Source organism: Hemitrygon akajei, chromosome 7 (assembly GCF_048418815.1).
Source record: "Hemitrygon akajei chromosome 7, sHemAka1.3, whole genome shotgun sequence".
NCBI lineage: Eukaryota > Metazoa > Chordata > Chondrichthyes > Myliobatiformes > Dasyatidae > Hemitrygon > Hemitrygon akajei.
Window position 1 is genome coordinate 71,834,491 of NC_133130.1, and position 14,106 is coordinate 71,848,596.

General features: G+C 37.3%; 1 protein-coding gene across 4 annotated transcripts in view; it reads left to right on the forward strand.

Moving 5' to 3' along the window:
- Positions 1 to 14,106, forward strand: part of ehbp1 (EH domain binding protein 1) — a 389,918-nt gene that overhangs the window by 95,810 nt on the left and 280,002 nt on the right. For all 4 annotated transcript variants that reach the window (XM_073051179.1, XM_073051180.1, XM_073051181.1 and 1 more), the window contains exons 6-7: positions 6,027 to 6,208; positions 10,718 to 10,857. In XM_073051179.1, coding sequence (XP_072907280.1) covers positions 6,027 to 6,208; positions 10,718 to 10,857 — 322 coding nt within the window. The remainder of the gene's footprint in view (positions 1 to 6,026; positions 6,209 to 10,717; positions 10,858 to 14,106) is intronic.

Below are 14,106 nucleotides of genomic sequence, written 5' to 3' on the forward strand. Positions count from 1 at the left end.
TTCTGTGTTCTAAAGAAATTAATTTATTTTTCAATTTTAAATATTGCAAGCAAAGGCTTAATTTGTTACTATACAAATTTGCAGCTTTATATTTTCATTTCTTAGTTTTCAGTGAACTTTTCACACAAAGAAAGCCACTTTCCTTCCAAAAATAGACATAAAACATAGGAGCAAACTTCCTGGAAAGATATTTGCAAGTTCACAACACAGTTCAAAGTAATTTTATTATCAAAGTACATATATGTCACCATATACACTCTAAGATTCCTTTTCTTGTGGGGATACGTGATAAATCTATAAGCATAATAGAATCAGTGAAGAACTGCCTCTAATGGGCCGGTAACCAGCATGTAAAAGACAACAAATTGTGCAAATAGAAAAGGAAAGAAATAACAATAAGCAAGCAATAAATATTGAGAACCTGAGACGAAGAGTCCTTGAAAATGAGTCCATAGGTTGTGGGAACAATTCAGTGACAGGGCAAGTGAAGTTGAATGAAGTTATCCCCTTTGGCTGAAGAGCCTGGTGGTGTTCCTGAACCTGGTGATGTGAGTCTTGAGACTCTGGTACAGGTACCACCTTTCTGATGGCAGCAGTGAGAGGAGACCATGCATGACCTGTAAGTAACGTACAATCTATGCTACCCTGTTCATGCAATGAGGAAATATGTCTTGAGTTATAAATTTCTGCACTTGCTGATTAATTTTGTGTTGGTGCATTGTTCAAGCCAACAGCGTCTGCCCCTTAGCCTCAATTTTATTTTTTAAGAACTTGTTGAATTTGTTTATTTATTGTTCCTTTAGCTCATAATCATAATTGCTGAGGGAGTGGTATGTAGTTAAGAAGTCTGAGTGGTGAGGTAGTGTAGCAGTTAGTGTTATACTTCACAGCACCAGTGACCTGGGCAAGTTTCTGCTGCTACTTGTAAGGAGTTTGTATGTTTTTCCCACGATTGTGTGGCTTTCCTCCAGGTTTTCCTTCCCATTCCAAAGATATAGGGTTAGTAGGTTAATTGGTCATACAGGTGTAATTGGTCAGCAAGGACTTACGGTACGGGAAGGCCTGTTGCTGTACTATATCTCTAAATAAAATAAAGTCAAAAAGGAGCCATTTAATTTGCCAAATGTCATTCCTGCTGCTAGTGTATGTTTAGAGGTTCCAAAAATATTTTTTCTTCATGCTTCTCAGTTATCATTTTTTCTCTTAACTCAATGTTGATTACATAACATAAGAACATAAGAGATAGGAGCAGGAGTAGGCCAATCGGCCCCTCAAGCCTGCTTCGCCATTCAACAAGATCATGGCTGATCCAATCTTAACTCTAATTTTCACCGAATCCCACAAGGCAACAGTGCCAACCAACAGGGCACCATGCCGCCCATTTTTTATTATTCATCCCGCCCAAACCCATGTGATCACCTGGGGGGAAAAAACCGAGTTGCCAATTGAGGAGAAAAAATCTGGAAAATTCCTCTCCGACCCATCCAGGCTATCGAAAACTGGTCCAGGAGATCACATGGCTGATCTAAACCTAGCCTCATGTCCACTTACCTGCTCGCTCACCGTATCCCCTAATGCCATTTTTATCCAGGAAAATGTCCATCTCCGTTTTGAATTTATTGAGTGTAGTAGCTTCCACAGCTCTCTGGGGCAGTAAATTCCACAGCCCCACTACCCTCTGAGTGAAGAAATTTCTCCGCATCTCAGTCCTGGAACGGCATCCCCTTATTTTAAGATTATGCCCCCTAGTCCTAGTTTCACCCATCATTGGGAACATTCTCCCCGCATCCACCCGATCAAGCCCCTTCACAATCTTATATGTTTCATTCTACTCCTGTTGTGAATAAACAGATCCTCTATTTTTATTTCCCAGAACTTAAATTTCATTGATTAAAGGAGTCAGACTGTTGGCCATAGCATTCACAGAGGTTCCAGGTTGTCCATTGGATTTTCTGAAAATTATATAAAGGTTGCTGAACAAAATATTGTTGATCTGGTCAAGTCAGTCATTTTTTATTGTCATTTTGACCATAACTGCTGGTACAGTACACAGTAAAAACGAGACAACGTTTTTCAGAACCATGGTGCTACATGAAACAATACAAAAACTACACTGAACTATGTAAAACAACACAAAGAAAAACACTAGACTACAGACCTACCCAGGACTGCATAAAACAGTGTAGGCATTACAATAAATAATAAACAAGACAATAGGCACAGTAGAGGGCAGTAAGTTGGTGTCAGTCCAGACTCTGGGTATTGAGGAGTCTGATGGCTTGGGGGAAGAAACTGTTATATAGTCTGGTCGTGAGAGCCCGAATGCTTTGGTGCCTTTTCCCAGATGGCAGGAGGGAGAAAAATTTGTATGAGGGGTGCGTGGGGTCCTTCATAATGCTGTTTGCTTTGCGGATGCAGTGTGTGGTGTAAATGTCTGTGATGGCGTGAAGAGAGACCCCGATGATCTTCTCAGCTGACCTCACTATCCGCTACAGGGTCTTGTGATCCAAGATGGTGTAATATCCAAACCAGGCAGTGATACAGCTGCTCAGGATGCTCTCAATACAACCCCTGTAGAATGTGGTGAGGATGGGGGATGGAGATGGACTTTCCTCAGCCTTTGCAGAAAGTAGAGATGCTGCTGGGCTTTCTTTGTTATGGAGCTGGTGTTGAGGGACCAGGTGAGATTCTCTGCCAGGTGAACACCAAGAAATTTGGTGCTCTTAATGATCTCTACTGAGGAACCGTCAATGTTCAGCAGGGAGTGTTCACTCTGTGCCTCCTGAAGTCAACAACCATCTCTTTTGTTTTGTTCGCACTCAGAGAAAGGTTGTTGGCTGTGCACCAGTCCATTAGCCGCTGCACCTCCTCTCTGTATGCTGACTCGTTGTTCTTGCTGATGAGGCCCACCACTGTCGTGTCATCGGCAGACTTGATGATGTGGTTCGAGCTGTGTGTTGCAGCACAGTTGTGGGTCAGCAGAATGAAGAGCAGTGGACTGAGCACGCAACCCCAGGGAGCCCCGTGCTCAGTGTGATGGTGTTGGAGATGCTGCCTCCGATCCGGACTGACTGAGGTCTCCCAGTCAGGAAGTCTAGGACTACAGGAAAATATCTGATTGATGTACAATGATAGAAACCTTGCTGTCACTGATTTGCTGTATTAAGAACTAAAGTGGGTGGTGGTGATTGGTTGCAGGAATTCATATTTACCACATGCTTATTTGCATAGAAATTGGTCAAGATTTGAGGAGACTGTTCTTTATGTGTGATCTACTTCAGCACCTCTCTTTCTCCCAATTCCTGTTTCTGCGCTGTATTGATGCCAGTTAAAAGCGGCAGGATTTACTGTAATGGTTAAATTTCTGATTACTTGACAATAGTGACAATAGACAATTTTTTTATTTTTTTTTAAAGCTATTATTAATGCTTTTTGAGTTAGTGATTTAGATGCATATCATATTATTACTGAGTTAAGTATTGTATGTAATGAGTTTTTGCTACAACAAGTGTATGGGACATTGGAAAAAATGTTGAATTTCCCCATGGGGATGAATAAAGTATCTATCTATCTATCTATCTATCTATCTAAATTTATAAATATCCAGAGTGGATAGTCTGCTCTTTAAACAGCTTTAACAGATCATAAAATGCTCAGCTATGCAACAGTTCCTTTTGTTTACATATGAAGAACTTGTTCCAATGTACATTACTTAACAAATCACACAAATCACAAAAATAAATTTTCCTCCCCTTTCTCTTTGTAATGCAGTGGAACTGGAATTGCACAAAGTACAAAGGGATAGGAGCAAAGTGACCTGTAAAAATTGTTATCAAATTTATTACATTAAGTGTTCTAGTTTTGATATAATTGTGATGCAGTGCTGCTGTTTTATCTTGTTCTTCTTAACCATGTAAAAGCACCTGCAAAGGTGTTTTCTATTTATTTTGCATTTTTCTCACATGATGAAATTACTACTTCTGAAATGGCATAGGTCAAGGTTAGCAAGACTGTATGCATTCCCAGGCACGACCTCATTGTTGGAATAAGCGGTTGGTATTTAATACAGCTTTACCAGGTGTGGGAATGCTTTAGATCTACAAATTAGCACCTTAATAAGCCATGAATGAATTGCATTCCATTTCATTCATGGCTTATTAAATTAGCCATTTGCATTGGTTTTGTCACTTACAGCTAAGCATTAATTTGTCAAAGGTTCGGCTTTGATAGTGGAACTCCTGGAAGTAGTTGTCTTTCTGTGAAGTAGAAGAACTGAATGGAAATCTGTTTCTCTAGCAGAGAGAGACAGGCAGACACACACTGACTCACTCACTCAATCACTCACTCTCCTTTAGTTTAGTTATTATACTTAAATAGTCACAAGTGTTCACAGAGTGGCCAAATTATTTTAAAAAGCTTTTTAATCTTTAAATTGTGGTGTTTTTGTTTTCTATTGTAAAGGCCAAGTGTTGAGACTCTTTGCTTGCCAATTCATGTTACATTGCTGTGATAAACACCTTTGTGTTCTAGTTTTTATATTGAGCAGTATGAAAGCTACACTGTAATTTGCCCATTAATTTTTTTCCTATTGTGTTTGGAAATTTGTTCATAATGGATTCACTGTGCTGAAAATATCTAGTTAATTACCTTGAGTCTGTTGAATTAAACAAAATAGAATGAATGCTTTATTAATCATCCATATAAAATTATTGCATAAAATTGACTTTAAACAAAAACAAGATAGAGTAACAATCTATGCTACATAAGATGTAATGAGTGTCGTTTAAAGATTGGAGGTAGCATGCGGTGGTTTTCATTCCCTTCAACTACTGATAGTGAGGTGCTTAACTATATTGGCAGTAACACCATAATGATAGCAGTATTGTAATAAATTGATGGATCTTTATTGTACAGAACTATTTAATTTAACAGGTTTTTCAGAACCTTGGGCATTAATCGCATTCACTGATTGACAGTGGCAGCAAGGGAAAAGAGCACCTTTTATTGTTTGTACTCATCAAATCTGTAAAACCTAATTCTGTAGAGAGTATTTGCATATTCTGAAGTCTTTCTCTGAGTGGACTTAAATCCTCCTTGAGTGTTTGATGCATTTTTATATTCATTCTTAAGGTATCTACATGCACTATTAGTTCTGTATAATGCAGCCAAGCATAATCTCTCAGATAAGGATGGTCTTGAACAAGACTTTCTATGAAGGATGGCATGTTACATTTCTGACTTATTCTACTCAGCTTGTATAATAACTGAAATGTCAAATACTGTATAGCACAAAATCTGCAATATATGCCTGCTAGCAATGGACATCAGTAAAGGTAGTCAAGGTTTTCAGAATGCCAATTATGTATTAAAAGCTTAATTTTAACACCTAATACTTAACATTATTCGGTTTTTATTTGTCAAGTTAAAATTTGCTGCTGAAATATTTTTCACTCATAAGTGTAACAACATATTCATATATCTCCAAAATTTTCAATGTTTCAGCTTGCAAAACTGATTAAATTTGAAGCATTACTATTTATATTTAACATTTTCTCTTGTTTGTAAATATGATATTATGGTAATGAATTGTATAAGGAACATTTTTAGAATAATTAGCTGTATACTTAATTATATATTTATGTTTAAATATTCCAGGTTTTGAAGAACTTAGCAGACAGGAATATTTGAAATTCAGTTTTGAAGAAGTAAAATATGCTTCTTATAATAAAATATTTTTCAAAATATGATTGGAGATATTAATAATTGTTCTATCAATTTATCAAGCCTTCACTAGGACCAGATAATGGTGATTAAGTGCTTAAAGACCAGAGAAATATATTTACAGTATGTTTACCTCCACTGGTAATTATTTAAGTCTCCATTCATTTCAAATACAAATAGTTATTTTTCTATTTACTTAACAAAACTAGTTGTCAATTTGATGGGAATATTGGTTGATGTACACTATTGTATTCTCATGTCAAATTAAGTTCTATTCACTAATTTTCATGTTCTTCTTTCTGTAGGAGTCACCTTCAGGCCGTAGGAAAGCCCTTGCCACCAGTAGCATTAACATGAAGCAATATGCTAGTCCCATGCCCACACAGACAGATGTAAAGCTGAAATTCAAGCCTTTATCTAAAAAAATTGTTGCTGCCACACTGCAATTTTCTTTATCTTGCATTTTCCTGAGGGAAGGCAAAGCAACGTAAGTCTCTCGGATTGATTAAACATTAGCTAAGTTGCTCTAGATGCAAGTTATATCCAATGTAGTTTCTTATTCATTCAGTTAAATTGTAATAATGTGGCACAATACTATTTTTTTCAGTGAGGTTGCTGCAAGAATAGAAGACGCTGCCTGTTTTGTTTCGAGGGGTTGATGCTAAGCCCACTTGGGCAATCCTGTTACCTAATGTCTTTCTAATATCTTGCTATTTCGTGCTCTCGTTATTTACTGCTGTTTACTTATATTTGTATTTGCACAGTTTGTTCATTGATGCTGTTTACAGTTAGAACATAGAACAATACAGCACAGTATAGGCCATTCGGCCCCCAATGTTGTGCTGACTCTTAAACCCTGCCTCCCATATAACCCTCCACCTTAAATTCCTCCATATACCTGTCTAGTAGTCTCTTAAACTTCACTAGTGTATCTGCCTCCACCACTGACTCAGGCAGTGCATTCCGCATACCAACCACTCTCTGAGTAAAAAACCTTCCTCTAATATCCCCCTTGAACTTTCCTCCCCTTACCTTAAAGCCACATCCTCTTGTATTGAGCAGTGGTGCCCTGGGGAAGAGGCTCTGGCTGTCCACTCTATCTATTCCTCTTAATATTTTGTATACCTCAATCACATCTCCTCTCATCCTCCTTCTCTCCAGAGAGTAAAGCCCTAGCTCTCTTAATCTCTAATAATAATGCATACTCTCTAAACCAGGCAGCATCCTGGTAAATCTCCTCTGTACCCTTTTCAATGCTTCCACATCCTTCCTATAGTGAGGTGACCAGAACTGGACACAGTACTCCAAGTGTGGCCTAACCAGAGTTTTATAGAGCTTCATCATTACCCCGCAACTCTTAAACTGTATCCCTGGACTTGCAAAAGCTAACACTCCATAAGCTTTCTTAACTACCCTATATACCTGTGAGGGAACTTTCAGGGATCTGTGGACATGTACCCCCAGATCCTTCTGCTCCTCCACACTCCCAAGTATCCTGCCATTTACTTTGTACTCTGCTTTGGAGTTTGTCCTTCCAAAGTGTACCACCTCACACTTCTCTGGGTTGAACTCCATCTGCCACTTCTCAGCTCACTTCTGCATCCTATCAATGTCTGTCTGCAATCTTCGACAATCCTCAACACTATCTACAACACCACCAACCTTTGTGCTGCCTGCAAAATTGCCAACCCACTCTTCTACCCCTATATCCAGGTCATTAATAAAAATCACAAGAAGTAGAGGTCCCAGAACTGATCCTTGTGGGACACCACTAGTCACAACCCTCCGATCTGAATATACTCCTTCCACCACGACCCTCTGCTTTCTGCAGGCAAGCCAATTCTGTATCCACCTGGCCAAACTTCCCTGGATCCCATGCCTTCTGACTTTCTGAATAAGCCTACCGTGTGGAAACTTGTCAGATGCCTTACTAAAATCCATGTAGATCACATCCACTGCACTACCCTCATCTATATGCCTGGTCAACTCCTCAAAGAACTCTATCAGGCTTGTTAGACACGATCTGCCCTTCACAAAGCCATGCTGACTGTCCCTGATCAGACCATGATTCTCTAAATGCCCATAGATTCTATCTCTAAGAATCTTTTCCAACAGCTTTCCCACCACAGATGTAAGGCTCACTGGTCTATAATTACCTGGACTATCCCTACTACCTTTTTTGAATAAGGGGACAACATTCGCCTCCCTCCAATCCTCCGGTACCATTCCCGAGGACAACGTGGACATAAAGATCCTAGCCAGAGGCTCAGCAATCTCTTCCTTCGCCTCGTGGAGCAGCCTAGGGAATATTCCGTCAGGCCCCGGGGACTTAACCATCTTAATGTATTTTAACAACCCCAACACCTCTTCTCCCTTAATATTACTATTCTATATTTTGCTAAATATGCCTGCAGGAAAAAGAATCTCAGGGTTTATGTGGTGATGTGTATATACTCTGATGATAAACTTTACTTTGATATTGACTTTGAAATGAAAACTGAACAAATGAACGTCTGCATATCACATGTATATGATACAGAACCAATCCGTTATTATAATTCACAATGAGATATTTATATATTCAATATTTACTTTATAATGAATTGAAAATGTATATATCATTGGCCAATGGCAGACTAAATTATTGAGGATTTTCATTAAAGTGTCATATTTGCATAGAATGATGCAGATGCATAAAAGGATGATGAAGAAATTTAGATTATTGGCACTGAGATTTCATGCTAATTTGCAGTGCTGATTGCAATTTATTGTGTTACAAAGCATATCTTTGAGCATTATTTCTGGAATTCATTAATGCTCATTTATCACTGTACTATTGTGCAAGTTAAGAAAGAATGATTTTAAAATCAAATCCATCCTGTTGGTAAATTTCTTGAAATTATCACACTATCTTTATGTAATTGTATATGTTTCAAGTTACTTATTTCCTTCTAACTTATTGTAAATTTTTGTCAGGAGAAAGGGGGATAAAGTGAGACATGTTTTAAGTATGGGTATTTTAGGCTTTCATTTCTCTGATATACAATATCTTCTTCCCGCTTTATATACGATGACCCCCTTAGTGTTTCTAGCAACTTTCTTTCTTCTTTCATGAATCATGTCTCGCTGTGCTTATTTTTTTAAAGGTGAAGGCTGGAGTACATCTCCATACATATTTCAAAGGTGAACACAATTCCTTCTTTACTCACAGATCAGGCATAAATTTCCCAATCAATTTCACTGCTTTATGCGAATTATAAGCATAGTCCTGGCTATCTTTACACTTCATGACCTTCCATATCATGCACCTAATCTACTATGTTTAGTGCTCTTTATGTGCCCTCCAAGCATAGCAAAATCAAGCCTAGACTAAGCATTTGTTTTACAGAACACGTGCACTGTCTACAGTGCCCCCCTTGAGCTCTGATTGCATGCCATTTCAACTGCACTTTTCATTCCCACACTGACCTATTAGTCCTTCGCCTTCTCCACTGCAGGGTACACCAAGCACAAGTAAAAATAGTACCTTAAATTCCACTGTGGAAGTCCACACCCAATGTTATGAAAATAAAAGTTTCCAATTTCAGGGAAATCGCACGTGCTGTTTACCTTTTTCTCTTTTCCTCTTGATCCATTTAGGTTCTCTCATCCATCTCCCTTTTCCCAATGTTACCCTGTTCCATTCTTCTTGCCCACCTCCTTCTATAAACCTGTAACCCGAACACTACCTACTTGGTTATTATCCCTATCACACCTGGTTCCATCTGCCCATTACTCCTCCCTTATCTGGTTCCACTTATCACCTGACCTTTTTCTCATCAGATTACATAATCTGCAGGCTCTTCTGTCTGCATTCATCATTTTCTAACCCCTGGCTCTAGCTCTACCCTCTCCTCCTTAATCTGGTTCCATCTTCCCCTGCTCAATGTTTATTCATCTCTTTCTATCTTTTACCTTTCATCCACCAGCTGTTGTCTCCCAACTCCATCATTCTCCCTCCTCCACCTATCTGCTCATCATCTCTTCCCCCCCCCCCCCCCCCACCACTTCAGTTAATTCCAAGTTAATTCCACCCTTCACCTGCCAGTGCTTCCCTCACTCCTCACTTTCACATTTTTAGACTGGCTTTTTTCCTTCTACACTCTCAGTCGACACAAATGTTGACTATCCCTTTGCCTACATGCATGCTGTCTGGCCTGTTGAATTCCTCTAGCACTTTGTTTATTACTCTGGATTATAGCATTTGGAGTTTTTTCTGGTTTCTTAACTCAGCTGTTCTTTCTGTTCTTAAAGCAATATTTGCGTGTCTGAACACTGAGCTGTTTGGATCACTCCAAATTCTGGCATGATGTTGTTGTTATCTTCTTAAAGCCCTTGGAATCTTAGGCAAGCAGCATTTATGCAGAGGAATTAACAGTCAATGTTTCTAGCTGAGGCTTTTCATCAGGACTGGAAAGGAAATGGGAAGAAGCTAGAATTGTTTTCCTAGGGAATACTCCACAGAAACAAGCATCAAAGGTTATATCCAAAATACCTATACTATTTCCATTTACCAGCACCTGGTGTATAGCTTTCTATGCCTCAGTGATTCAAGTGCTCGTCTTACTACCTGTTGGTTATGAAGAGAGTCTGGGTAGTCTGGTTTTCCTTGGTACATCAAATTATGAAAGGTGTAGATAGGGTAAATATTCGAGATGTCTAAGACCAAAAGGCAAAACTTATGGTGAGAATTAAGTGAGGTCAGTTTCTTCCTCACCAGTAAATGGAGACTCAAGTTCCCATCTTCTTGCCCTCATTTTAGATGAGTGAAACAGTGTATATTATATCACAAACTTGTGTGGCACCTACTGCATCATGGTCATGCTCAGGCACTCTGGGATAGCATTCGGCACTATAATTGACTTAATGTATTTGGTGAATCAGTACTAGAAGCTTTGTAAATGAACATTCTGGAATAAGTCTGCAGATCTTCATTAGTTATGCTTCCGATACACAGGGATGAGGATATGCAAAGCCTGGCTAGTCTTATGAGTATGAAACAAGCTGACATAGGAAACTTAGATGACTTTGAGGAAGAAAATGAAGATGATGAAGAAAACAGAGTGAATCAAGAAGAAAAGTCAGCAAAAATCACAGGTTTGATCTCTTTAATAATCCCCTCGTGTTAAAATACCTCGAAATAAATTGGCATTTAATAATTGCTGGTTATTTTACACTAAAGTTTGCAGCTGAAGATTTATTGACTTCTTTGTTTTTCTTCTTGTTGTTCCAGATTTCATTTTAATGGACTTTATATGTCTTAACTTTTTCATTTCTATCATTATTGAGCATGTTTGAAAACAGTTCTAGTGGTTAAGTGCATATTGTTTCCCAAAGATCATTACAGATTTTATAAGATAAATGACTATTAAGGTTTTCTTTGTTTTCTTTCACAATATTGAAAGAAATTCAATATTTTTTATTATTATTATTATTATTATTATTATTATTATTATTATTATTATTATTATTATTATTATTATTATTATTATTATTTAAATAAATAATTAATTATTCAGTATTCTTTCACAATATTTGTTGCATGTATTAATTCAGCTTGACGTGCTTCTTTGCATTTTTGATGGATTAGGATTTTATGTCAGATTTTTATCTGTTAATATTCCACATGGTCACATTGAAAATTATATGAGGAGATGTTACATAAACTACATTATTTACCCTAGAATTTAGTAAGAGGTGAATAATTTAAAATATTTAAGTGACTTGGAAGTCCACTAACATCTGTAGCAATAAATGGCATTATGTATTGCTCTTGAAGTACCCACCATCACAGAAGCCAACCTTGGTTAGTTCAATTAATTTCATGGTATATTGATAAACTGCTGAGAGTACTGGATGGAGCAAACTCAGAGGACCCGGCAGCATCCTGACGATAGTGCTTTAGATGTGATCCAGAAATTTCCATTCCTTTGGTCAAATTCCAGGTTAGTTACAGCACTTGCATGTATAGAACAATTAAAGACTTTTTCAGGTGAGTCCTGTCCAAAAAAGTAGATAAATCCATCCTGGTTGATTCCCTCTTCACATTTACACTCAGTTATTAGCAAACTGATGGAAAATGCAATCAACAGTGCACTCAGGTGGCATTATGAACCAGTGATGTGCTCACTGATGTATAGTTCAAATTTTTTCAGAAGTACATCTTCAGAAACCTTTGTAGCTTTGTGCCAAACATGGACAAAAGAGTCTGCTACCAGAAATGAAGTGCAAATTATAGCCTCTAACATCAAGCCAGCTTCTGACTAAAGGTCACAATAAGGAGCCTTTGATAAAATGAAGTTTGTGGGAGCTGAGCAAAACTCTCCACTGGCTGGAGCTATTTTGAGCACAAAAGCAAAGGTTGAGTGTCTTGGAAGTTAATCATCTTGGCTCCAAGGTGTAACTTTAGGAGACAAAAGAAAGACTGTGATGTTGGAAATCTGGAGCAACACACAAAAAAAAGCTGGAGGAATTCAGCAAGTCTGATCCATTGAGTTCCTTCAACATTTTGTCTGTACTACTTTAGTAGCACCTCAGGTTTGTGTTCCATCTGGACAATGTCGAGAAATGGGCTACTAAATGGCAAATAATGTGCTAGTCAGAGATAATTTTCAACAAAGGAGCATCTAAATGCCTTACCTTGACAGACCATTAAAACCCTGGGCTATCTGTAAACCAAACTATATTTCTTGATGAATGAAGGAGAGTAAAATTAGAAATTATTTTGATTATGGACTATTTAGCTGTATTGATGAACAATATTTGGTAAACTTTCTGTGCATGTTTCTTCAAAACAAATCTATAATATTGACTAGGCTGAGGATTAGTAATTTGATATGTGCAACTAATAACTAAATTTTGTTTCAAAACTGGTAGTTATGGTCACAGCATTGTATTACTGACAAAATTGACATTTGTTTCTATGTATGTCTTTATACTGAGACGATAGTCATAGTATTTTGAAAATGTATTTTTTGAAATATTTTTGTGTAACTGTTATGAAAAACAGGATATTGTGATTTCTATGTTAACTTCTCTCAACCTTTAAGAATAGGTTTGTTGGTGTTTGTGATTGGTTGAGTGATAATAGATTAAAAGGAATTTAATTTGCTGATTGTTATACAAATCTGTGCTGCCACCATAAGTTCATCATGAAGCATTCTCCATGTTGTCATCTGACCTATAACTTAGCAAGAAAACCAGCTTTTCAACAACTAGCTTTCCAACAAGTTGATGGTTCTTCAGGAGCTTAGTGACAGGTGTTTGCAGTACAATGAGTTGTAGCATTATTTTCTACACATCCCTTAATTTGAAATCCAGCAGTGATGTGGAATTGCTTGTCTTGGTACATGCAGTCCCTAGATTACATAGGGTTTAATTCCTGAGAACTGTCCTCAAGTCGATTTCTCTGTAACTCAAAAATGTCCATTTGCTATAATCCTCAATTTCGTTTTGCTCTGCCTATACTTAAATTTCTTTCATTTCATTAAATAATCACCATAACACTACCCATAACTAAAATTATGGAATATATACAGTAATCATTCATTAACTAATACTCTGAAATATTATTATTGTTGTTACAATCTTTAAAATTGCTTTACAAATGTGTGGGAGAATTTGCAAAGTCAAATTTCTGTAAACCATGCCATTCGTAACCTGAAGTTCCCCTGTATTTCATGCATTAACATGATCTAAAAATTCTAAATGACTATTTTTAAATTAGAAAAGTGTAAATGATCATTAAATGTGATTTAATATGCTGTTATACAAAACTAGAAATAGTTTATAGATTTTAAAAGCCTTGAATATTAAAATAATAAACTATTTTACAATTAACAATGCATGTTGAAGTGCATAATTCTGTGTTTTTCCATGTAAAAGTTGTAGAACATCCTATTCCATTGATATGACATGATTCCTTAATTACAGTTTGGGAACTGAAAGAAAATTATTGTTAAAATGCTGAGCAAGTAACAGGGTTACACTTGAATAGAAGGCATAAATAGAAGTCCTAATTCTCCATGTGGGAAGGAAAGTAGAAATTATGCAAAAAAAATCACTGACTTTATATTGATTGATTGCAGAGTATCAGAGAATGTGGGGTTGATGAAGAAAATGGTGCTGAAATAAAAGCCATGATACTCTTGAATGGAAACTTGTTTAAAAGGCTGAGTATTCTCACCCTGCTATTACGTGCTTTGTTCAACAATGAGCTACAAATGGCATCAGAAGGGATTTTTTTTCTCTTTCAAGAGCACCTGGGATCTTTGTTTATGACCTTCAGTGCTTCTGCCATTATGCTTTCAGGGCTTTTGAACTGGTTGTGCTATAAAATTAGAAGAA